This window comes from Epinephelus moara, chromosome 3, assembly GCF_006386435.1.
Source record: "Epinephelus moara isolate mb chromosome 3, YSFRI_EMoa_1.0, whole genome shotgun sequence".
NCBI lineage: Eukaryota > Metazoa > Chordata > Actinopteri > Perciformes > Serranidae > Epinephelus > Epinephelus moara.
The window spans coordinates 12,123,796-12,149,663 of record NC_065508.1 but is presented as its reverse complement, the minus strand read 5'-3'; the positions used below and the strand labels follow the sequence as shown (position 1 = coordinate 12,149,663).

General features: G+C 40.6%; 3 protein-coding genes and 1 non-coding gene across 5 annotated transcripts; all 4 read right to left on the bottom strand.

The window, feature by feature from the left end:
• Positions 1–48: 48 nt before the first annotated feature.
• Positions 49–8,394, bottom strand: bicdl2l (bicaudal-D-related protein 2-like). Its single transcript, XM_050040391.1, has 6 exons — positions 6,353–8,394; positions 5,560–5,679; positions 5,312–5,470; positions 3,747–3,829; positions 3,494–3,614; positions 49–1,461 (listed from the first exon to the last, which is right to left on the bottom strand). The coding sequence occupies exons 1-6, from the start codon at positions 6,896–6,898 to the stop codon at positions 1,108–1,110; spliced, it is 1,383 nt and encodes a 460-aa protein (XP_049896348.1). The 5' UTR covers positions 6,899–8,394; the 3' UTR covers positions 49–1,107.
• Positions 8,395–9,971: 1,577 nt separating this feature from the next.
• On the bottom strand, positions 9,972–13,271 carry sumf2 (sulfatase modifying factor 2). Of its 2 annotated transcripts, none has more exons than XM_050040271.1 (9): positions 13,066–13,271; positions 12,826–12,973; positions 12,621–12,735; positions 12,136–12,180; positions 11,893–12,043; positions 11,637–11,692; positions 10,930–11,014; positions 10,447–10,588; positions 9,972–10,335 (listed from the first exon to the last, which is right to left on the bottom strand). In XM_050040271.1, exons 1-9 carry the CDS (start codon positions 13,118–13,120, stop codon positions 10,233–10,235), a joined length of 900 nt encoding a protein of 299 aa, XP_049896228.1. In that variant the 5' UTR covers positions 13,121–13,271; the 3' UTR covers positions 9,972–10,232. The 2 variants fall into 2 exon arrangements, with proteins under 2 accessions (XP_049896228.1, XP_049896229.1); XM_050040272.1 differs by having other exon boundaries at positions 12,826–12,970.
• A 1,161-nt stretch (positions 13,272–14,432) lies between these two features.
• On the bottom strand, positions 14,433–24,284 carry cct6a (chaperonin containing TCP1, subunit 6A (zeta 1)). The gene is made up of 13 exons (XM_050035070.1): positions 24,042–24,284; positions 23,266–23,329; positions 22,509–22,643; positions 21,763–21,936; positions 21,436–21,539; positions 19,486–19,756; positions 18,752–18,834; positions 16,925–17,021; positions 16,692–16,839; positions 15,927–16,060; positions 15,630–15,732; positions 14,909–14,981; positions 14,433–14,811 (listed from the first exon to the last, which is right to left on the bottom strand). The coding sequence occupies exons 1-13, from the start codon at positions 24,176–24,178 to the stop codon at positions 14,739–14,741; spliced, it is 1,596 nt and encodes a 531-aa protein (XP_049891027.1). The 5' UTR covers positions 24,179–24,284; the 3' UTR covers positions 14,433–14,738.
• Positions 18,930–19,066, bottom strand: LOC126388400 (small nucleolar RNA SNORA22). Its single transcript, XR_007569748.1, has one exon. It is a non-coding gene; the product is annotated as a small nucleolar RNA SNORA22 (small nucleolar RNA).
• Positions 24,285–25,868: the final 1,584 nt, after the last annotated feature.

The following is a 25,868-nucleotide window of genomic DNA, read 5'->3' as shown; positions in this document are numbered from 1 at the left end:
CAGACGGTAAAGAAGCTAAAGTGATGTAGTGACAAACAGACTGCAGTCTGACTTTGCAAGAGGTCTGACGGAGCACTTCCGTAAGAATTTTATTTATTTACAACAGTATTCAAGAGATTAAATGTAAGTGTTACAGTATTAAACAATCACATGGCTCATTCACAATCACAGTTATGCTTCATAACTTTAAAGATCCAAAGCATGTTTTCCCACTAATACACAAAAGATCCCTTTCAGATGTGTTTTAAGAAAAATACTGTGCTTGGAATGATAATTTGTCTGATATAATTTTAGCTTGTTTAAACTTCTTAAAATGACATCGACTCCGCCCTCATTGAGAAAATCCAGATTATGTAAAAAAATTGTTCATTTCAGAGGTTTAACTGCTGGACTCACGATGCCTCCTAAATCACTGAAAAGTCCATTCGAATAGTCAGAGGGGTCTGAGTTCTCATATGCGCAAAAAATGCTGAGTCACTGCTCTGAGTCCACTTAGAGGGCTGAAAAGGTCCAATATTGATAACACCCTTAATGTGCATCTTAGATACTTCGCCCTGTGTGTTACTATGATGTTGTTTCATGCTGGCTATATAAAAACGGACAAACCGGTGAAAAATATTTCATCTCCAAGGCCGGAACTGAAATAAAAAAAGGAATACAGGCCACTAGTCACAAAAGTCAAACAAAACGGTTGTCACGTTAAGAAGGGTTTCTCATGCTCACCCTCCTGTCCACTCATGTTTACTGACATGAATCCCTGTTAGTGTTGTTTTTGTCAACAGCCAAATGGTGCGTCGCTTTAAATTATGCAAGGAAGAAATGGTGGGGCTGCATTATCTTTCTTTCATTTCGTAAAGAATGGTCCAGTGTATCATAAGTTAAAGGAGGTTAAAAAAAAAAGGAAGTGTTAAAGCTCAGCTATCATGGCTGGTTCTTAGAAACTTCCAGGTCCAGGTTGCAAACAGCCTTTTAGTGTCCAACTCTGCACACGCATCATGTGGTCAAACCACAAAGTGACAATAGGCAAACACAGTTTTCACTGGAGGGCGACTTTAAATGAGCCTTGTGCATCAGGATGAATGCATTCAGTGCAAAGTTATCAGTGTTTTAATCGAGTGAAACAACCTGGAAGCCGTCGTCAACCCTGCCTTCTGACTCCTGCCCTGCTGCATCCTGGTCTCCTGGATGACTGTTCTTGGTCCTCCTCAGCCTGTCCCTCCAGTTGCGTTGAGAGGAAGGAGGCGTGCTGGGAGTCGGAGAAGCAGAACCCGCAGATCTGGGGACGAAGATTTGGTTGGAGTTGGTAGAGGGTGGGATGGGCACAGACAAAGGGAAGTTGGTTGGCCGCTGGATGGGGGGCTTGTTTCTCCTCAGGATTCCCAGGCGGGAGGGCTTCTTCTGGGCCTGCTCCGCCTGCTGCTGCATCCGAAGCTGCTGTTGGATGATCAGCTGAACGTCCTCCTGAGTCAAAGGAAAACAAGCAGGCTGTCAGAGCACGAGAAATACTGGCTTTAAAAAAATCTGCAAATGAAAGACTATAAACAGTGATGAGAGACAGGACATGTGGGAAAGAGGGACAAGATAAAATGTGTTAATAAGCCAGATTTTAAAGCTGTGAGTGTGTGATCTTTCTTTATGTTTTATGTTTCAGATCAGTTTACACCAGGAGCCACTGGAAAATAAGGAACTGTATAAACATTACTTTCTTTTTGTTCCTTCTCAGGCTGTCCTGACTTCCAATTTTTGAGGATGGATGTGTCAGTGAGAAATATCTCAATACTCAAGCTCAAAGCTGGAATCATCGGTTTTTAGTCAGTGCAGCAAAAATGACGTGACAGTTAGCCACTTTGTTAGCATGCAGGTAAGAATAAAGAATACTTTTCAAGACTTGCAACATCTTGTCATCTGTGGTCAAACATTTTCCAGTTTCAATAGTGCAGGACCGACTGTGACTGACGTTAGATGAGAGCAAGTCGGAGTCACAAAACTGTCACTAACTTTAAGTGTCCTTGTCTGAGAATTACTAATAATAATTTATGTAGATGGTGAATAAATAATGTTGGATAATTGTTTCTTAATTTATGGACCATTTGTAGCATTTAAATACTGATTTGGACATTGATTACCAACATTTGAAACTGTGAAGCTTCAAAGCCTTTGGATCTGCCCTATTTTCCTCCTATTTCGCTGTGTTTGGGACATTCCTGCACAGCGTGCAGATGAGGTTGGACTATATGAAAAGGTAGCAACAAGGTGCCAGACCGTAGGCAGCAGCACACATCCAAGAGGAAACTACAAGTACACCTTCAAAAAAAACAAAACAAATATAGCAAGGCGAAATGCCAAGCGGACAAAGCTGAGGTTGGGTTTCACTTTCTCTGGCGATACTGTTTGCAAACAGCAGCCAACAATTCCTGCATAGTATACCTTCAAACCTTTAAGTATAACGTATTAAGTTGGCCCATATTATAACTCAAGTTTAGCCTTTTATTTAGAATATATTTAATCTAAAATAATGTGTCTTTTGGTGACCACTGATTATTATTCCAATACATTGTAAGTTTTTTTTTTTACAGGAGAGGCCCTAAAGAAAATAGTTTTTAAGCAGTGAAAAATAAGATCCTACCTCCCTCCCCACCTCAATAATTTTCATACAGTCCCTAAACTTTACCTCTCAGATCACTGGGATCGTCTGTCAAGAAAGAATGAAATTGTCTCCCACTGTGTGACCGAAAAACAACATAAAGGTACACAGAGAGGAAAGTCTACTAATTGCGACTTCACTAAAAATCAACTAGAAGTAAAGAAAAGACGAATATTTCTTAAAAATGAGCTGACGAGGGCTCTTAACATCCAACTTGTTCACATTTTTTAACACTTGATGACTTGGAAGCGAGTAGACTTTGATGTTGTTCTATGAGATGATGCCTTTTCAGATCACTGAAAGATTGAAAAACAAACTAAGATGAAAATTATATCCAGAGACGGATTTGATCAATACAAATCATGTAATTGTGACAATAACATTTTGGCATTTTAGCTCCAAACGGCCAACACTTTGCGACACCGCTGCTCTCCCCAGTAAACCTGACAACACTAGCAAAGTACAGTGTTGTTTCAGTTTAACTCTGCAGGGAGCTGGGCGCTCACCAGCTGAACATGTGGGCCTGAGGCCAAAACACTGTGGCAGGTTACCAGCTGGCAGTAACGCCTGGATGTGCTGCTGTAATATGTGGGAGTTTTAATTGAGTTTGTTTTGTGTGTGTTTCACAGCTGAATACTTTCTGAATCCTGAAAGTGACGTGTGAACTTTACAATAATTAGGCTATGTGTGTGTGTGTGTATATATGCTGTGTCCTACTTTCCCAGACTTCTCACATTATCTCTATTTTGCTTAATATGACTCCATGTTAGATTTTAGTTTTTTTTTATTTATTTGAGTTTATTCACTGGTTTTGTCTTTGTTAAACATTAAGCCTGTCTCAGATTTTACCTTCCAGGCCTCCAGCTCCAGCGACAGCTCCAGACGTTTCTGCACTGCCTCCAGCAGCTGGTTGTTCAGTGACATCATCTCTGTTTTACTTCGCAGCAGCTCGGCCTCCATCGCCTTCTTCCTGCATGGTGGAACAGAAAGAACGACACATTCCTCAAAAATAGATTCATGTCTTTCAGCTTCCTTTTCACCCCCCCGATTCATCGGTTATTTAGAGAAGGTGACTGTGTGCATCATGTGTGTATGTACTCACTTCTCTATGGCCTCATCTCTGTCCCGTAACGCCTGCTGCAGGATAGCGCTGTCCTCTGCTGCTTCGTCTTTGCCGGATTTGAACTGTTGAATGAACCAACAGGAGGCAGGTTATGTTTTGTCACATCTCTGCCTTTAACCTGACTGACTTCACTCTCTGTTATCTGTACTTTTACAGGATTCTGATTTGATCTCATCATCAGTCACACATCTTGTGACTTTCTGTAACATACAGTAAAAACCAGACAGACTCAGATTACTGACACTGCCGCGTGTAAACCTGTCAGACCACATAGTTGAGCTCTGACACCTTAACAATGAGGAAGATGCTTCATCAGGAGGGCACACGTGGTCTATCACCTGAGCTTTAATATCTACGTACAGGCCTCAGGGCTTACAGTATATTAAAATTACCCTGCTGACAATAGAAATTCCTTGCTGCGTTGCCAAAAATGTATTAATGAGTCATTTTTAATTTGCAAGTGAATACATCTTTAAATAGAGCAGATGCCACGACTTGTATCAAGTTAAAGTGGGAATAGAAGTGTTTCACTTTAACTTATCATTAAGTAAATGTTGACAATGTCATGGCTATAGAATAATGACCCCATCAGTGTTTAGATTGGTCTCCTATAAGCAGGATTTATACTTCTACTTCGAATTTACACCATACCTAAAATAAAGGCTCTGCGTAGATGCATACCCTACGCCGTAGCCTATTATGCACCTCCACCGAAATGTAACTACACGCCGCAGCGAAGCAGAAAATGAAGCTTTTATTTACTTTTATTTCACAGTTTAGGAACATTAAATTGTAAAGACAATAAAGCCCCCCAAAATAGCATTTTAAAACATATGAGTAGAGGAAAGTCTGCTAGCCATTAGGCTAATTTTTGCAATGTAAAATGCCATAGGCTTATGCTAATACCGCCTCGCTTTGACTCTGCAATTCTGTCAGTCGCAGGGTACGATCACCCCTGAGAAAATTAAGGCTTTAATTTACAGCACAAAGCAAGAGTGTCAACCATTGTGCTACCAAAACAGGAAGAGGATACAGATTTGTTATTCCCAGTAGCTGTTGGCAACTATCCCCGCTTAACAAAGAGTATCAGTGTAATGTAAATAGGGGACAACCAAAGTAACTGTGGAAACCGTGGTAGTTGCTCGGCTCTGAGGAAAACCAAAAGCGATCCAGTTCTCTTTGCAACAGCGGTGGCAACAATAATACCATGTGGAATTGCTGGGGCTGGATGGGGGTTAAAAGGTTGTCTGTTTCCACTTTAATATATTTGGATTTTTATGGAGGTCCGTTGGGGAAAAAAAGATCCTGTGAGGTCATAATAATGAGAAACTTTCTCAAAATACTGACTTACTTATCTCAAAATAATGAGAAACAACATGAAGTCGTTGAAACGTTTTTCATTATACTGCCTTATCAGGAACCTTCGTTCTATTTGTATGTACAAAGCAAACATTCTCCCAGGTGACCTGCCCAATAAAATTAACTCAGCCTGAGATTGATATGATAGGGGTAAGGCGCTTTATCTGAGTGGGTGCTGCTTTCACCTCTTTGGTGTGGTGGATTGCCAGTTCGCGGGCCACATTCTGCAGCTGGCCCAGTGAAGCATCTAGTTGGTTTTCCCCTTGAGGGGGTTCACATTGGCTGGACTGTGACTCTGTCAGTGGGCGCAGCAGCCGCAGAACAGACAGAACCTCCTCTGTCACCTGGGATAGAAATGAACAGGCAGGAATTATTTAAAAAAAGAGTTCTGCAGATGTACAACAGAAGTCCTGGTACTGTGTGTAACTTATACCCTCTCTCTGTGATGGCTCCATCCCGGTCCATCTCTGCCCTCCTGCAGTTTGTCCACCTGTGCTTTAAGCTTGATGCTTCGTCTCCGAGACAGCTCCACCTCTCTGCGCACTTCTTTAAGCTGCAAACAATGAAGACCATATCAGCACATTTTTTACAAGTCACCACATTTCTGCTGCGTAGATAACTGTAGGCCCGCACAAAGAAAGTACATTGTGACATTTTTACACAATGTAAACAGAAACTGCTAATCTAGATTCCTGAGTGAAACCGTAGCAAGAAATCCAGTCGTACCAGCCCAGATGTTAATCAAACGCTGCAATCAGCACAAATGAATGCATTCATACAAACACATTCAAAGACACACCAAGATGACAGTGTTTAAAGTTATTAACATGAAGTGTGAGGCACAAAACATTTCCCGCCAACACTGTTTCCATCTCAACCCCCAACAACAAATCAAGCCCTGTCATCAGCAGATGTAAAATCATAAACGTAGTTCACTGCAGACTTTTACAGCGCTCTGACGTCAAACTAATTTTGATTATACTTCATTATGATAAAGGAAGAAGATCTCTTGTTTTTTTTGGGACAATTTGCATCTTTAATGCTGTGTTTTTGTAAATACACTCCTGAGTGACGGTTGAGAATCTGGCTGCTCCCTGTATAACAGGTTTTGTTGTTTGACAAGCCTGTCTGCAGCAGAATAGATTTAGATTCATGCACTGCACAAGACAGATTTTCCAGGACAGCAACAAACCCTCATTTTAAATATATAAAGACTGTTATCCTACCGTGTCTGTGACATGTCCCAGTGTTCGCCGTCTGCCGAGCGGCCTGCCACTCTTGATCAGGTCTGGTAAAGTCCCATTTAGGTAGCTCCTTTGGAAAGAGCTTCCACCGTCAGTCTCCAAGGCTTCTGTCTTGGACTGACCTGTCCCCTCTGAGGTCAGCTCACCTGGATTGTCTTTCTCCTCAGACGAGGAAGTGCTTCTGTTCTCGTCAACGAGCTCCTCTATACCAAAGTCCTTTAAATTTAACTCAGCGAGGAGGCTTGAGGTGTTCAACAGATCAGCACAGCTTCCTTCATCAGAGACCAAATCTTCCTGCTCCGAGTCGTCTCCAGGTTCCTCTGGGTCTTCTGGTTCTGTTATGGACACTGAGACTGTTGGTTCTGGTTGTGTTGGCAGAACTGTAGGTCGGCAAGATGAAGATTTGTTCCTGAGCGAGTTCATCTGCCTGCCCTCCAGTCTGGTCAGAGAGGAGTAGAGCTGCTCGCTGGTAGTGACTCTAGGTCTCAGTCTCTCGTTGAGGACTGAGAAAGGCTGAGAGTAGTCCATGATCGTCTTGGCAGACGTAGTCAATTAAACCACCTGAGGATACTGTCAGGATGTGTTTACACACTGAAGAGCAACAGGAAGACAGAGAGTTAAGAAGGGAGGGTAACAAACAGAATGCCTCCAAACTTGTTTTTCCTGAACTGCATGCGTCTTCACAGGGACGCGACATGACATGATGTGATGTCATTGGAGGCTGTGGCTTCGTGTGGCCCGTGTGGGTTTTCTTCCTTCTTTTCGTCGTTACACAAACACATGACGTGCAAACATACCAGAGCTGCAGGGGAACAAAGAGAGGAGGGCTTTTGATCCTTTGAGAGAGACGGATTATTCAGGCTTGACGCATGATACCTGATTTAAACTGCTCTTTTATTTACAAGTAACACAGATAAACTGAGCAGAGGAGATGGTGACCAGGGTAAACAGAATAATTTACAGCCAGTGTCAAAGGAAGGCAGGTTGAATCTGTGTCGTGACTTATATTTTCCTTTGCCTAGTCATCGATTCATTTCAGGAACTGAAACACACTGGGGGAAAACACCAGTTGTAGTCATTCCTTGCAGTCAAGAGGGTGCTTTTTTTTGGGTCACAAATCACCCACATACATGAGCAGAGATGAGTCAGTGACACATCAACACATCTTATTTTATAACTGAATACTTAGCGATGTCTCTGTGATGTACTGAGCACGAGAAGAAGCTTTAAGTTATTCTTTTCATGCAGGTGTGAGTTGATTTGAAGGTTGCAGCCAAACAATCACCAGTTAATTTACTGTCAATTAAACAACTATTTTTACAGTTTATTTCCTTGCTTCAGAGGGACACATAATGTTCTGCCAGTCACGTTTCAAGTTGTCATGTCACGTTCTTCACTTGATTGTGTTCATAACGTGATCTAATAAAACTTTAATTATAGACCTAGTCTTTTTTTCTTTTTCTATAAACAGCAGCAGGGCAAGAAGTGGTTCACGGTTGTATTGTGTGGATTTACAATCTTAAGTGTTTTCCTTCTCAAAAACTCTGTACCAAATATTATGTGCTGCACTCATGCCTCATATCTGCAGGAAGTAGGTCACCGCTTCACAAGGAAGGTGGGCACCATCTTAAGTGTAAAACTATTTCCTTTTCTCCTTCATCATCTCCAGTAATCTACATTTTATTCTAAATAGGTCAAATCTAATTAGAGTATGCAGGAAACGTTCTCTGTGACACTATTTATAGATCAGATGATGTTATCACAAACACGTCTCAGCAGGACATTTCTATATTCATCCTTCAAGACTTATTACTTTAAGGGACAGTTCACCCAAAATCAAAAATACACATTTTTAACTCTCCCCTCTTTTGGTATTTATCAATCTAGATTGTTTTGGTGTGAGTTGCAGAGTGTTGGAGATATCGGATGTAGGGATGTCTGCCTTCTCTCAAATATAATGGAACTAAAAAGCACATTTAAAAAAACTCAACAGCAATGTCTCTTTCCAGAAATTATAACCTGGTTACTTAAGATAATCTACAGACTTTGTTGTGAGCAGTTTCATGTAGGAACTATTTTCTTTCTACCAAACTACACCCACCAACAGTATCACTATGCAGAAGGAAGCGTACATCTACTCATGAACAAGACGCTCCTGCTCATGACAGATCAAGATGTAAACATTAATGGCGTCCTCCTTAGGTGAGCTGTAACATTAGCTAGCTCAGTGGTGCTAGGTGAGCTAGCAGTAGATGCATGCTTCCTTGTGCACAGTGATACCATTGGCAGGTGTAGTTTTGGATTTAAGAAAATAGTTCCTAAATGAAACTGCTCACAACAAGGTCTGTAGATTATCTTGAGTAACCTTGTCATGATTTCGAGAAAGGGATATTGCTGTTGAGTTTTTCAAGTGTATTTTTTGGCACTCTAGTCCCATTATATTCACGACAAGGCAGACATCTCTATGGCTGATATCTGCAATATCCACCGGCCGACACCAAAACAATCTAGACTGATAAATAGTGCTATAGGTAAGAGGAAAATGTATTTGATTTTTTGATTCTGAGGGAGAACTGTCCCTTTAAAACAGAAATTTTCCACTAACCACATGGGACAGTGCCACTTATTCCCAGCATTTCTTTTGTTTAGTAACATTTATAGTCTAGAATATAGTCATTAACAAGACAGAAATATCTCTGCAAGAAAATATATCCCAAATAAAATCTCAAAACAGGCTGATTTACATTCCACACATGAAATATTGTATCACTGTTGAATAATCTCTTCACCAGAAAGCAAGTTATGTTGAACTTTTGCATCCTTTTTTCCCCTTTGTGAGTTTCAATACAAATCTTGAGGTGAAGTTCTCAGGACTAAAGGGTCTGCAAGCATCCACATCATGCATGTGAATCCCTATAAACTAATGATGTGTTATGCAACAGTGTCAAATTATGACACTGATAAATAGGGGCTGTAATTCAGTGGAAAATTTAAAAATGAAATAAATCCAGATTCATTCTAATTTGCATTTTTTGAAACACTACATGTTGAATTTCCCGTTTGACAATTAAGGAATTGCGACACTGTCCTCATACATGTATGTTACGAGAACCGAGCTGCCAGCTCTGATTTGCCTTGAGTAAATATTTGTCAGTCACTAAAAACACATTTCACTTGCATGATATAACTGGATTGTGTGGTCAGCTCAAAAGCACTCCATCACTTCTTAGATTAAGACAGTAACTTGCTACTTAGACAAAACTGGAGTTCAGCTGAAAACTCTTTTTTTTTTTATCTGTGGTGTTAATCAGAATGATTCCAAACAACCTCTCAGCTGGCCACTCGAGATGAGAGAGTAAACAAAAAGACAAAGACGGGATTATAGCAGGCTGTGACTAAACCGACGGACTGATTTACTCTCCAGTCACATAAAAACACTCAACAAAAGACAGATCCCAGCGTGCAGGAGGAAGACTGCCAGTGACAGTCAAAGAGTGTCCTAATTCTTCCAGTCAGTGCGGCAAGAAGTCCCTTCAGTCATGCCCCTAAAATAATCTGCAGCTAGTCTCATTATTTTGGGGGGGGGGGAAGTAACAATAAATTTATTTTTTATTTGAAAAATCATTTATTTTTTGAATGTTAGGTATTAGTATGTTTGTGTTTGTTCTTCAAGTTCATTAATAAAAAGTTCTCCACAGGAGAAATACAGTTTGTCTCTTCACTCACGTCGTCCTGTCACCATTAGTAAAATTCATTGTTAGTCATTGATACTTAATTGGTCCCTTGCTTTTTTCTTTTTCTTTGTCTGGCTCAAAAGAACTTTCTTGTCCTTCATTTAATATTTATGACTTCCTGTTTGTTGCTACAGTTCAGTTTTGCCTTTTTTCTTCCCTTGTTTCTGTTCGTCACTCGCAGCACACCTGAATCCCAGGTTATCAGAGGCAGAGTCGGGGGTGTTGCCCATCCTGCAGGGCACAGAATCATAACCATCAGTCAGGATTGCCGTACAGCTGTACAGCTGCTCTGTAAGGTCAGAGTCTAAAAACACAGTGCTTTTTTTCTGTTTAATAACTCACCTGGTCGTGATTCGTGCCTTGTGATTAGCTGAGCCATCCACCGTGTCGATCCAGGAGCCACCGCGCAGCACGTACATTGGCTGTGCTGCTGGAAAAGGTGTGGATGTCCATTCCCATGTGTTTCCCATCATGTCATACAGTCCTGTAGGAAGAATAAACATATATATTATTTCACATAGGATTTTCATTTGACCTAACAGAGATACCAGATGAATTATGTTTATTATGCTGTGTGTATTTGTGTATTTTTGTACTTTTATACTTTGTGTTGCTCCCACTGCTGCGAAACTAATTGCCCCACTGGGGACAAATAAAGCAATTGATTGATTGATTGATTGACTGAATCGAATCCCTCTCAAAGCGAGAAACACTCACAGCAGAGTACCTAACTCTCTATTTGGTTTTGATATTTCTGTAACATCTATGTCTATCTAGCACTTCTAATCTTTGACCATACTTTAATGTTAACTAAGAGACATTTACCATAATTGTTCTGAGGAGGAAATGCTGCCACCGGAGAGATGCCATGATATCCATCCTCTGCGGTGTCAACATCTGGAAACGATCCCTTAAACATTCAGAAAATTAAGTTATTACAAAGCGTGTGTTTTCAAACGCTTTCACATGAACATGACTTTTTCATATGACAGGAGATCTAAAATAGTTCAGACTTTCAGAGGATGCACCTTCCCAGTGTTTGTTTGTGGTGCTATAACAAGGTTCATAATGTTCCAACATACTTCAAGGTAAAAAGGCAGCACGCACAGATCTTCAGGACAGAGTTGACCAATCTCAGTTTCACCAGTTTATTCTGGCCATGATAAACTGTTCAACCTGGCTGCTCTGATAAAGTTCAACAGGCCAAAACGTCAGCATTGTTCAAAATCATACCAAACACACATTGTTCTTACAGCAGAATTTTCCTATAAGTATCTTAATTAATACAAATTAGCAATACAGTTTAGTTATCATGGTCTATTATAAACAACGACACATGATTACCTTTGGATAAGAAGGTCTAATAAAGTTTTACACCAAAATTTATCTGTTTAGCCGAAGAAAGTATTATAATTATCTGCAGAAACAAAGGGAAGCTACCACATCAGTTAAAAATACATATCAGTAAATCTCTTGTCAGAGCGTATAACTGTGCAGTGCTTCTGCAACACGCATTATTGTTGTGAGCTGACCTGCCACAGGTTGGTTCTGTTGGCCTGGAACTTGTTTCCCCACGGATAAGTTCGACCTGGAACACAAGAGGCAGGAAAGGGATAAGAGGACATTGCAAACAATGAAACTGTACACTGATTATTGAACAAGGTGGTCGTCAAAACTATAAAACAGTCAAGAGCAGATGCGAACAAACAGTCAAAAAGTTAGAACATATAACCATAATGGCGGCACATACAGTATTTCTTCTATGCTTTCAGTGTATTGACTGTGTACCTTGCAGCCCCCCACGTGCAGCCCACTCCCACTCCTCCTCAGTTGGCAGTCTCTTGCCCTTCCACCGACAGAAGGCCTGAGCATCATTCCAGCTCACCTGAACCACCGGGAAGCTCAGGCGCTCCCGAATGCCTGAACCAGGTCCTGCAGGCTGAACAGAGGAAGGTCAAAGGAGTTAAAGGCCAGCACTGAAGGCATGCTACGAGATATTCAGACAACAAAGGAAGAGACTTATCACCTCACCTGTCTCCAAAACACCCGCTCTATAGGCAGCCACCAAGGAGCAGACTGAATAAGAAGGACGAGAATCAAAAGTTATCCATTGGACAGCATTACAAATGGTAATTGCTATATTTAAAGTCTACCAAGTGTATTTGACAGTGTTCTTACAGTATGTATGGCAAACTGCCAAATGTTTCTACACCATCAACTACAATTTTCATTATTGATTAATCTATTTATTTTTTAAACAATTAATCATTTAGTCTATAATGCCCACACTGAAGTCATTATTACTATTATAATGTTTTTTTTTTGTCTGACCAACAGCTAGAAACGCAAAGAAATCAATTACAATAATGTAAAACATGGAGCAGAAGCAAATCTTAAAATCTGATAGTCTGCAAACAAGAAATGTTTGTTGTTTTCCTGTTGATTGAAATGATTAATTAATGGTCATTTGATGTCAGACTAACAATTATGCTCTGATTGATCAAAAATCCCACTACCTCAATCCTCTGTGTGACTTTGCTCTTCAGCTCTTCTGGCACAAAGTCTTGAAACACAAAACTCCAACCAAACGTCTCAGCTTCAGTTTTGTACTTCTGTGCTCTCACAAAGTCTCTGTAGTGAATCAAGGTCAGCGGTTTAGTTATATAATATTTTGCTAAGTAATATCAAAACACTCCTATATCAGGTAGCAAGTCTGATTACCTGAAGTCGGCGTTAGTGACGGGGTATGTGTCTATTTTAAACGGCTGCAGCTGAACCTCCTTGGTGGGAGCCTCTCCATCTCTCCCATCAGCTGCACTGGTTCCCATTAACATCTTTCCTCCTGGTATACTCAACATGTCATCTGCTGCTGTGTGTCAAAACGAAACTTTTCTCTATCATGGCGATTCAGTGTTAATATAATTTAAGTAACGTTATGTTCAGAAAAAAGTAATATCTTACCCGACACTGTCAGTAAAACCACCGCAGATATCAGAAACACTACTTTAACCTTCATTTTAACAGACTAGTTTTAGCTAACATTAATGAAGCATTACGTATGTGTATATAACGTTTATAAAAATACAAGTTTAAGAGCTAAATATCAGCAAAACTTCCCAAACTTGGATACATTTCTGTCGGACAGATCTAACCGTTGCACCGGAAATGGGTTCAACGCTAAACAGGTTCCGTGTGAAACAAAAGGGTCCGCTTCATTAAAAAAAACTTATTTAAGTATTTAATTTCTTTCAATTGATTTTTTCCCTTTCCCTACAACAATGATATGAAGCGACACAATGTTGTTATAAAGTTATAAAGTTTTATTTATAATTTTTAAACTCTGAAGTTAAATTTAAGACAATAAAACGCTGCTTCTTGCCGCTAAATTATATACGTGCTACAGTTGGAAAAAATAAAAATAAAAAAATAGACAAAACTTCAATTACTAAATTTATTTTTTTTTTTTAAACATGAAGCTAGTTTGTTACATGAAAATTTAAAAACTCGTCTAGCTAAAGAACAAATCACCCCCTTGATAAGTGTATTTGTAAAATTACTTTCATCATCTATTAAAGCCTTGAAGATATATTACTTTATATCCACGTTTACAACCTTGACTTTCTTTACTAATTACGATCTAAAATAACCTGTTATTTATCTAAACACGCCCTTTATGATTGTACTACATGAACGCCGGACATTTTTGTTTCAGAAGCTTTAAATGGAAATTTCGCATGCATAGACTAAGAAATTATATTTAAACCATTCAATCAAGTTTTTTCTGTTCATGGTCGTAAGTATGTGTATTTACTTTATGTACAGTGGTAGAAGAAATATTCTACATCTGTTATCAGAGTGGAAAAGGATTTTTTTTTATCTATGATGCGTTCATGTGTGAGAAGCACTTTGCTGTAACTGGTGGAGATGAAGCAGTTTTGACTATTACATAGCGTTGAGCAGTTCAATCTATCAGTGCATGTCATATAAACGTTTCAGTTTTGTGTATAAAAATTGATCTTTAAAGTAAATACAGCTTGTATTTTAGCAGAGTTAAAAGTAAAATATTTTTCATTTAGAATTGTTGTGGAGTAGAAGTAGCAGAAAATGGAAATGCTCAAGTTCAAGTACCAAATATGTATTGAAGTTACATTCTACTGCTGGTTGTTTACCTGTTTTAATAAATTGGTCCGGATGTTGTTCATGATATTTGTGCACTCTCCCAATTAGAATAAGAATATTGTTGACGCTGAGCAGCCAGTTTCTCTCTACAGTCAATAACTGTATGTTATGCATCTGATTACTCTTCAAAGACAAACAGCCACCAAATCTTTCAAGAGCCAAGAAAACTTTTAATGGGTAGAAACAGAACTGAGTGGCAGAGGTCAGTGCTTAACAAAATCTCATAAATAAACCAATCAGAGGGAGGCATTGACAAATCCATGGAAAAAAAACCCAAAACGAATATAACAATGGTTTCTGACAGACGCTGTGATGGATGCCGTGGGGTTAACAGCGGGCCGTCCATCAGACTGGGATGCTTCAGAGTTCCTAGACTGGGGATACGTTGACTGAACCATCAGGTAAACAACTATCCCTGTGAGTATGATGACAGCTGCAGCTTCTTCAGTGGACCTTTAACCTTTGAGAGAAGACATTCCAGCTCGCATGATCTCATCCACCAGCAAGATGTTGCTGGCGATCACCGTGCTGTAAAGAAATGAAGAGTCGAATACGAGTTTGAGGAAATTATGCATAAGAATTCCACATTATTGATCTTGCACTGTTTAGAAATGTGTGATCTTACCATGAATGGAGAAGCTGTTTCTTTACGCTGTAATTATCCCAAACACCTGCTTCTCCTGCCACCATGGGTTCCCCTGAAGAACAACAGGATTTAAGTAAAAAATAAGCTTGTGACAAAAGTGCATTAGAACCCTCATAAAGCATCCCTTATGCTTCCAAGACTAGGGATAATCCTGGTGACTAATTTCCCTGTCGACTAAATGAAAATTTTAATTAAGACTGGTCGACTGTGCTAAATTTTGACAGTTTTCTGAGTGTTTTGCCTTTTTTAGACTAATTTATTGTTCAGTGTTTGAAACATTGTCCCAAAAATATGTGCATTAAGAGCCCTTTGACGACTTTAATCGCAATCTTCAACAACCGTGACAAATTTTAAATGCCACTGAAGGACAAGACACTTTGCACTGTGCGGTATGAATGTGAACATGACGGCAAATTGCCTCTGAAATGTGGGGCACATTGGACCTTGCAGATTATCCAACAGAAATGATAGCAAGTCACTTTAAAGTTAGCAAAGTTAACAAATAATATAACATCTCAAAAAACATAAATTGCTGCTGATTTCATTTTCTAGATCAAAGTACTGCCAAACCGCGCTGGTTTTGCAAGAGGACATCTCTCTTATTTCCCACCATGCTGTTTTAAAACTCCTACTCAAGTTCCAGCAAAGCCATTATATTATGCAAAATAATCTTCTATTAACAGTGTGCCGTGGTTCTGACCTGTGCTGAGGTCGACTCCAACTAGCTGTCCACACTCTTTGTACTCCGTCTGCAGCTTCAGCAGGGTCTCCTGCGGGTCGTAACCGGAGTTCTGGGCCAAAACCTGCAAAGGAGGTTGTATTTTTAAACTCAGAGGCTGATACAGTATGAATGCTAACAAATCTTTTTTAACATTTTTCCTGTGTAATATGTAAGTGTTTGTGGGACTATAAATATTACAGCATTATTCAGGAGCAAGAGATTTCTATTAGCACAAAGAAACAGTGGAAGCCTGGGGACAAGGTAAAAATCCTTCACCTTGGGGATGACTAGGAGAGCATCTGCAAACGCTTGGACTCCCAGCTGGGCTCTGCCTTTCACATTGGGCTTGTGTTTCACCAGAGCGTCCGCGACAGCCACCTCAAATGCACCTGCGCCGGACACGACACAACCTAAAGAAACAAAGAGGGGGGAAAAAAAATACTCAGAAAACACAGGTATAACTGTCTCGGCTCCACAAGGCAGGAACGATATGTTTAAAACTAATTGAATTAAAAAAAATTGGGGAGTTTGTTCTGATCAGCTAATACATGTAGGAGAGACTGAAACACTCCTAACGCAGAGGTAAAGACCAGAGTCACTGTAGCACAGACATGGGAGAACAGGGAGAGCCACATCAGCATCCCTGGGTGTTCGCTGTGCAAATGAAACCAACTAAATTTTATTTTTAAAAAAACACAAATAAACTGGGCACATTTTCAGTAATTAGTTTCATGATAAAATCAAAATCAAGATAAGCAGAAGAACATAAAGAAATGACTGGAGCTACTGTCTGTAAAGCAGATTTTGCTGAATGTAGCATCTGGATAACAAAGTCTGGAGAGGCTTTACAGAGTTGCTTTAGACAGGGAAACCAAAGCTTCAGAAGAGGGACAAAACTAACTTTCTTTTCTAAATTGAACTGCAAGTTTTAAATGTTACAACATGACAGTCAATGCATGATAAACCATAAAAAGCATCACAGCAGTAAATATTTCCACGAAACGGTCATATGGTAAAATTTCAGGTTCCCTCTCATCTTACCATCTTCAATGGCGTTCTTGACTGCCCGCAAACCATCCCTTACGGCATCTTTGATCTGTGTAAGGGTGTGTTTGTTGGGTCCCTTCACCAGCAGGGTAACGGAGCGAGGGTTCCCACACTTCTCGATGAATGTGTACTTCTCCTCTCCCTGCAAACAGGATTAGGAGTGACACCTTTAGACTGGAATAAATAAATAAAAGAATACAGTCAGAAGAACTCAGATGGATACTCACCAGTGTGTGTTCAAAAACCAACCCAGCGTGTCCCAAGCACTCAGGTGTGAGGTCATCAACCGAGTTCATGGCAATGCCGCCACAAGCGAGGGTGAGCCTGCAGAGGGGAAAATAACTCAGATCTTTAATGTGATTTATGATAATAAATATGCAGCTGTTGACAGAGTGTTATCTGTGCAGGTGTCCATGTCCTGATGCAAGTTAAGCTATCTGGCTCATTTACTGTGTTATATTAAAAGAAATGCATCTCTGCCTCTTCGACAATGGATTTCTCAGCATTTGTCCAACATGTCAGTTTAAATACATTTTATGTCCAAAGACTGTGTCCAAAGACTGTGTCCAAAGACTGTGGAAAATTGTGGAAAAAACTTGCTAAATTGGCCCAGAGGGGTAGAGATGTCACATACAGTATAGAATACAGTAGACAGTGAGAGCAACTGACATAGCGTGCATAACATGCCATACCCCGAAAAATTTTAGTATCTGTGATAAAAACAAAAAATATAGAAGTTGATGACATATTGTACTGCTCACAATGAAGCATTTGTGCTGAAAGGCGCTCCCCTGTGGCTGAACAAAGTATGACTACTAAACCCTTTTCAATCATTTACTTGTCAGATGAAATCATACAAGGTGCAACACAATCCTGTCAGTTTCTTCAATGTGTGCATTGAATTCTGCCTTTTTTTCCCACCGCCTCTTCTTATTTTGTGGGAGGCTTCTTCATGCTTGTTCATGTTTTCAGTCTAGCTGTGACGTTAATCTGTTTATAGCATTCCAGATGGTTCTGGTAATCCATGGTTTCTGGTTATGTAATGATTTAACTATAGTTTTGTCTGCAGTTGCTTCTGTTGTTTTACAAAGTCCACCACAGACTCAACAAATTCACTGATGTCATCCACCAAAATTAGCAAGTATATTTGTGTTATTTTACATGCAGGAAAACCCGCTAAAAAACAAAATAAACTCCTTTCCCATATAGGGCTGCCACGATTAGTCGACTAATCGATGACTAATCGACTATTAAAATAATCGGTGACTATTTTAGTAATCGACTAATCGGTTTGAGTCATTTTTCATAGAAAAGTACTATAAAAGTACCCCAAAATACTCTTACTGCAGCTTCTTATGTTCAGATATTGGCAGCTTTACACACTCTCCCATGACAGTGAACTAAAACCCTGTGGTGTGAGTATGAAACAAGACATTAGATGACGTAATTTTGGGGTTTGGGCGAGACAAACCGACATTTTTCAAAATTTTAACACATTTTTCGATAAAATGATTAGTCGACCAATCGAAGAAATAATCGCCAAATTAGTCGACAATGAAAATAATCGTTAGTGGCAGCCCTATTCCCATAGCCTGTAGATGAGCATGCCTTTCTGTGTGTAAACTGTGAAAAGCAGCATGGAGGCCAGTGAAAATGTACGGCCGTTGCTTCTTTTTTTTTTTTTTTTTTTTTTTAGTCTCTCTTCCAAACTCAGTGCCAACTAATTTGGAAAAATGTTCTAGCACTGCTTGGGCAAAGAGAGACAAATTTATGGCTGAGATGACAAAGAGTCAGAGATGCTACAGCAAGGTGCATCGGAAAAGGGGCAAAAATTGGGGTGTCCACCCCTGTGTCCTGTCTCCATTACCACAGATCGGAGCATGAGTCGATAAATACCCGCAACTACAGAGTTATTTGCTTCAGGAATGAAGCTGGTGTTCTTTTCCATTCTTGTAACGAACACAGTAAGGTCTACTTTTACATCAGTGCTTGCCCCCAAAAACAGATCAACTACTAAATTTATATCTGAAGTAGGGAAAATGTCACATTCTTACCTCTCCATGTTCCTCCTCTTTGCCCTGCGCAGGGCTACGATGCCCTCCTTGGCAAGGGCATCCAGGGAGAACGGATCAATACCCTACACAGGACAAAGAAAAAAATGTAACATTCATTTGTCTTCATCAATTCAAGAATCAATTTATTGTGTATTCATGTCAGTTTCAGCAAAACTGAGTTTATTCTGATCCGCTGAATACATGTAGGGGAGGAGTGGACTCTCCTAATGCAGAGGTACAGATCAGATTTACTGTAGCACAGATACAAGAGACCAGGGAGAGCTACGTTAGCATCCTTGGGTGTTCTCTGTGCACTTTATAAGATTGATTAATTTTCACTGACATGTGTTGCGTCATAAAATGCTTACTAAAGAAATTAAATGTCTTAAACCATATGTGAATTGACATGTAGCTTGGTGAAATTAATTACTGATAGATCTGTAAGAAGAAGAAACCTGATTTTTATATTCAACTACTGACAGATGGCACTGTTTACGGATTACATAGCTTTCTGTAAACATCCATTTGTCTGCTCATTTCCTGTAATCCTTCACCGTTTTATACGACTAGTTACGCTTTTACAGTTTGATTGTGATGTTTTTAAAGCACATTGTCAAATGAAACACCTTAAACGAGCTACTGTTTGAGCTGCTCCCAGTAAGGAGACAAGAAAAAACACTGCAAATGTCGTGCAGTGAAAATGCAAATACTGCATGAATCCTCTTCACACGTACCTTCTGGTTAATGACGACGAAGCCCTTCTCCCCGTTGGGACAGACTTTGTTCTTAAAGCTGATGATCTTCTGCACGCGATCTTCAATGAACTTCCTTTCTGCAGCCACAAGCTTCTCCCTCTCCTCGGCACTCTTGTAGAAGAAGCCAGAGTTGACCTCCGTCTTTTCATACTCCAAGGAGACGTTGCAGGTCAGCACGTAGGCGTCCTCTACCCTCTTCTTCATGTCTGGGTGTCGTGCACCGTGGTCCAACACCAAACCTCTGATCAGCCTGAGAGAGGGGAAAAAAGCAACAACCTTCAGATGTCTGGGACCTCAATACACCCCTAGACCACTATCAGTAAAAGATGGTGTGACCAATCCTTAGTACATTAAGTACTGTATGCATTCATTACCGGCACAACCATGGTGAAAAATGTGTTTCTTTTCAACAGTCGAACCATGCACATAGCATATCTAAATATGGCACAAAGGAGCCCTAGCTGAGGTTCTGAAGGGGAACCAAGCGTGCTCAACTGTTATCATATCTGCCAACACTCCTGATTTTCATGGTTTTTAATCCTTTCTCCTGCTGTGCTACCAAGTGGTAATTTGGAAATAAAATGCCAGATTAGACTTGAGGACAGTATAATCTCCTCCACACATTACATTCAAATTGTATCGCAATACCTGACTAACCAGTCTGGAACATGAGTTGTCCACCCTGCCCAGCTGCACTCGCTCTGCCTCTGCTCTCCGCTCTGACACTGAAAATCTTAAGCCCCGTTTCCACTGAATGGAACGGTACAGTAAAGTTCAGTTTGGTACGCTTTTATTCCATTTCCACTATGAAAAGTTGTGGATGGTACCAATGGAACGATTGGGTACTGTCCCTATTTTGGTCCCCCCTCTGTTGGGGTACCTAGCACATAGATCCAGTACTAAAAGGTGGAGCTGTGAACTGTGCAGTCCGTTGATTGGTCAATAGCCGTCTGCTCAGGGCTGAGTTGTGGCTGGTTTTGAGGCTCATGTAACCACTGTTCATACCATTGACAGTTTTATTAGTAGACTGTAACTATAAAATGAAAGGACGTTTTGTTGCTTCTTGCAGCAGCTGTAGTCAGAGAAAAAAATAACTTAATTCACTGGGCGACTGCCAGCGACTTTTAAGGTGGAACGTTAAACTTGTTACTCAGTGCATGAGATCATGACGTGAATCAATCAACACACCTTAAATTTCACTGACAGCTTTGACCATCACTTTATGTTGACGTCATGTTTTTATATGACACACTTTTAGTAATGAGTGGATCATATATTAATTTCAACCAGGTTATGTGAACTGCATATATTCTAATCTGCACTCTGAGAAAAAAAAAAGCATGGTGGAGTGTCTCTCCTGTGGGCTACCTCAATACTAAACCCCCGAGCTTGTCTGAGAAGGACCGAATGCACAAACCCGCTATTTTTAAATATCGCATGGAGAGAGACTCTCACTGCAGCCTGTTAAATTTTGTTCTGAAAATGCTGCCTGTGTGTGTAGGAAAGAGCCACTTGTCTCTCTTGCCCTCCACAAGTGTTGTTCTGCACGTGGCCTGGATGTCAGTATGAAATGGGAAACACTGTGGGCTAGTTTTAATATTATGTTTAAACTTTTTATTAAAACACTTTGTTCATTTTGTATGTATTTCAATTTTAAAATGAGTTATGAATTTAAGAGTAAATAAGTCATTTTACTTTCACATCCCTGCATTTATGCTATTCATCTGTGGTTTAGGGTTATATGCGGTCGGGGGCTTTAAGGGTAGGCCTTTTGTCGATTCCCCAGAAAATCTCCCTCTTTTCGCAGCCTAGCGTTGGCAGGTATGTGTGTCTTGAGCACATAGCAAAAAGGAGCAGGACTCAGAGATCGTTAACCTTGATAGATAGATGCCTCTTGTTCCAAGTCCTTCAGCTTTTATAAATACTCACTGTGTATCGCAGTCAGTCTTGTGCTTCATCTCCATGATTTCCACCATGTACAGGTCAATGGGCTCATTGGGTTTAGTGATGGCCAGCACAGCATCTACTACAGCCTGAAAACACACACACACCAAGCACAAAAAAGATTACGACTGGAAATAATCGCTGACCACCACAGCAATTATCTGACTACGCTGTCATTATTTGACATTTTACAGCCAAAGGGATAAACTAGTCTGCTAAGAGTATAGATAACCAACAAAACAATCTTTGCTGTGGGTTCATTTGCTGACTTTCAGCTCTGCGTACACTGAACTCCATTTCCTCATGTCTCACCTCAGTGAGGAGGTCTGCCAGCTCTGCGTAGACCTTGGTCCTGAGGGAGGTGCGTGCTACGTTGATGAGGGTCTCCCTATCCATTTCCCGAGTCACCTTCACCTCCTCTAGAACAGCCAAGGCTTTCTCTTTCGCTGCCTCAAAGCCTTCAGCGATGATTCTTGGATGAAGACCCTGCAGCATAAAATCAAAAGGGAATTATGATGGGAAGATAAATACAGTTCTAAATAAATGCAGACCAAAGAGATTCACATGCTAATTTTGGTTATGTCACGTGCCTGTGTGTTCCTCATCAGCGAGGATATAAATGGATGAAGGAGGAGTAGTGCCGGTGCCAGTGGGCCAGAAGGCTGTGACAGTTGTGTGTCTCTAAGACATGGGTAATAAGTAAGAGTTTGGCTAAGTGCGGTGATATTTGTTGGCTGTGTTTAATCTTTTCTTTATATTGTGTGTCCCTGCTACAGGCGGTCCGGTTCCCTTTTGGAGCTTGTTTTTTCACTGATGGTCCTTTTCCCCTGTTTTCATTTTGAATTAACTTCCTTTAAACTGGCAATTCGTTTTGTTTGCTTTTTTTCCCCCCTTTTTTGAAAGTTCCCTCCATTTCACTGTGTTACTCCCTCTTTCCCCTTGATCTCTGCTGGGGATGTAACAGGTTTAAAAAAAGAAAACACGGTGTATATTCTGAGTGTATAACAAAACATGCATATGACAGCAAAGCTTTTAAATAGCACGCCTCTCTCCATTACCTCTGACACGTAGAGGTCAGCCTGCTTCAGCAGTTCACCGATGATGAGAACATTTGAGGTGGTTCCATCTCCTGTGATGTCATCCTGCGCCGTGGCAACCTTCGCAATCAGTGATGCTGTCGGGTGCTGAATTTGCTGCAAAGTATAACGTAAAAAACAAGTGATGGCACAAAACTCTCACAGTTTATTGAGGGACAACAAAGACTACTTCACAGAGCCCAAGGTGACATCTAAAAAAATGTCTTGTCAGAAGTATAGACTGGGTACTGTGGCAGATATTCAAGAGTCCAGGGAGAGGTGCTGGACATTAACAGCACTTGGAAATCCATGGCAAACATTATAATGCATTTAAAATGTTAGCACTTTGCAAGACATTTAAAAACTTGGGGTGTTCATGTTTCTATCATCAATATATTCGAGAATATATTAGTGGTTTTGTGCCCCAATTAGGAAGCAAAATGATACTTTTAATACCTTGCATTCACATATAAACATGTTGTCCCACAAATACTCTTTCTAATTAAACACAAACGCCAAATTCCTCATATAATAAATGCCTCATTAAGTAAACAAGGCTAATCATACATGTAGTCGTTTGTTGTTGTTTATTGGATAAGGGACTATGCTAAATATACATGCACAGGCTTAAATGGCATCAGCATAAATTAGGGGTGTGGTCGCTCCAATAATAAAGCACAATGAGGAACAGGATAGTTGGACAGAATCAGTGTCATCTCACAGTTCAGCACTTCCTTACCATCTCGTGTAACAAGACGTTGCCATCTTTGGTCAGCTTTATGTCCCCTGCACCAGACACCAGCCTGCAGAGCCGAACAGGCAGGAAGGAGTTAATTTTAACTCGCCAAAGAAAAGGCTGGTTAGCTACAACCTACTGTATGTCACCAGTTAGTCAAGAAAAGTTTAAGTTGTCTGTCAGCCATTACTACCATGTCAAGTATCTGTAACAGTTACACTGACAGAGATGCAGTAACGCTGTTAGCAATATAACTAAAGTTCAGAAATAATTCCCGACACTGAACAATAACTAACGTTAACCGTTAACGTTAATGTTGCCAGTGATTATGTAGTTTACCAGTTAAAGATACAAGTTAACATTAGCAGACAGTGTGTGATTATGAGTCCTAACCGAGATTAATTCTGAGCATGTTAGCGTAATAAGCTAACCGGCTGATGCTAACATGCTAATGTTAGCTTAGCGGTTGTCAAGCGGATCGTGACGATGACTGGGCAGGGCAACGTGCCCCGGGAAAATCCGCTATCCGTTAGCCTGTGGGGGGCCTAGCTGACCGACAATGTGATTCAGCACTTTGTGGCGGAGGATGACACAGCAGTAGACAGTAGAGACTTTGCAAATTTAAAATACATCCATTATAAGGTGTCTGCAGGATGACTATAGTGCGACATGCGCACACGGTGTACCGGTGAAATGCAGCTAACGCTAGCTAGCTAGCTAGCTACTTAGCAAAGGTAGCTTAGCACGCGTGCTGCACAAAGGGCTCCAGTGGCACTCACATTTTCATGGTCCCCTTCGGTCCCAGGTTACTTCTCAGCACATCCTGAAGCCCCCGGGCGGCACTGATATTAACCGCCAGGGCGGCCTGGGCCCTGGCCACCTCTGCTTTTGGGTTCAGAGCTTTCACGGCAGCCATGGCGAAGCAACTCGGCCAGCGAAGTAAAAGTAAAAAGTACCGCCGGTAGGGAGTCCGCACTGCTCGGGCTCAGACGCTCTCGAAAGGAGAGTCGCTTTCCAGAAGGCTCCAACACGTGTTCTCATGATGCCTTTATGTACACAGTCTGGGCTCGGACATTGCAGATTTCTAGGAAGCGTTGACTCCCCGTTCAAATTAATCCTCACTGATCCGATTACAAGTGATTGTACCTACTATTGGAATAACGAGAGGGCAGGGGAGACTCAGTTTGGGGTAGAACAGATTCAACACTGCATAGGTTTTGCAAATAAAACTAAACAACTAATAATGATAATACAACTACTGTTGTCTAACTTACTTGGGCTATTATTATTCGTTTTGCTTTCACTAGGTCCCGTGGAGGAAGACTGCTATTCTCAGGTACACTCAACAGGAAAACACATTTATGCAGTGGTCACCATTCACAATTTCGTCGGTGGTTAATTGTGCGCTTGAAGAGTTGAGATTTCCGACATCCACTGAAGGTAGCATAAGTCACACCCTAGACGACGCGCCGGTTAAGCGTGTTACGTCACCTTTGCGATTGTCTGATATGGAAATATATGACATACAAGGAGTCCAAGGTTTTTTTTTTTCATTAGAATTTAATTCAATATGTACAACTAATCTGAAAGCACTGCAATTCACATTTACCACATTGAGATATTACTTCTCTCCCGTCCACGTTTACCGACATCAGATAGTTTAGAATACCCCCCACTTCATTTACAGATACAGGATTGACCATATGTCTGGCTTGGTCTATAAACCCACTATGTATATCTACAATCTGACCATTTAAAAAAACATTAATCTCAGTTAGAGCTCACATTCACCCGGTTGGCATTAGTTGCTTGACAGAGGGACAGGCCAAACCAGTCAGTGTACAGCAGTTTGTAGATACTGATTAGTTCTGCAGAAATTAAAAAAAAAAAATCTTATCATTTGAATGATCCTGTCTCCTCCACTGCTGCAAGAGCCAGATATGCCACTTTGTTTCAGTGAGATAAGAATCTGGAGATGTGCTCAGTTTAACAGTGAAGATACAAACCAGGAAAACTGACTCCTTTGGCGGACTCGGCACTTCACCCAAAGATCTGGACGCTTTACTCACATATCCAGCAGGAATGAAATGCTCTGGATCAAAGTCTAGCTTCATGCTCTGACTAGTCTGACACTCAGTAGTGTGTTTGTGAACTTTAATTTCTGTGCGTTTTCATTATGAATCTGGTCATCCAGCCAAATGATTCTGAAACAAATAGTGGTACACACTGTAATCATTTGGCTGGATCAAAGCCTTGTAAACATAAAGTCACAATTTCTAGATGAGTGTATATCTGGTGAACTTTTACTGTATATAAAGCTAGAGTCTTACCATGACCCTACAACACAGGTGTCTATACCTGTAATTATCAGCTTCGTCGTCTATTTCACAACACTGATTTGTAAACAGCACGCTCCTCTTTGCAAAACTGACCATCATCTGTAACATATAAAGCTACCCAATTCATATTGATAGTGAACTGTGAGCTCTGGGTGCAGTGTTTTTGTTGTGAGATACTGGAGGCAGGTACTGTTTGTGATCTGCTAGTGCAACAGGGCTTACGAGTCATTATTCTGAAAGACCGTCAGACATTTTCAGCCCCTGTGA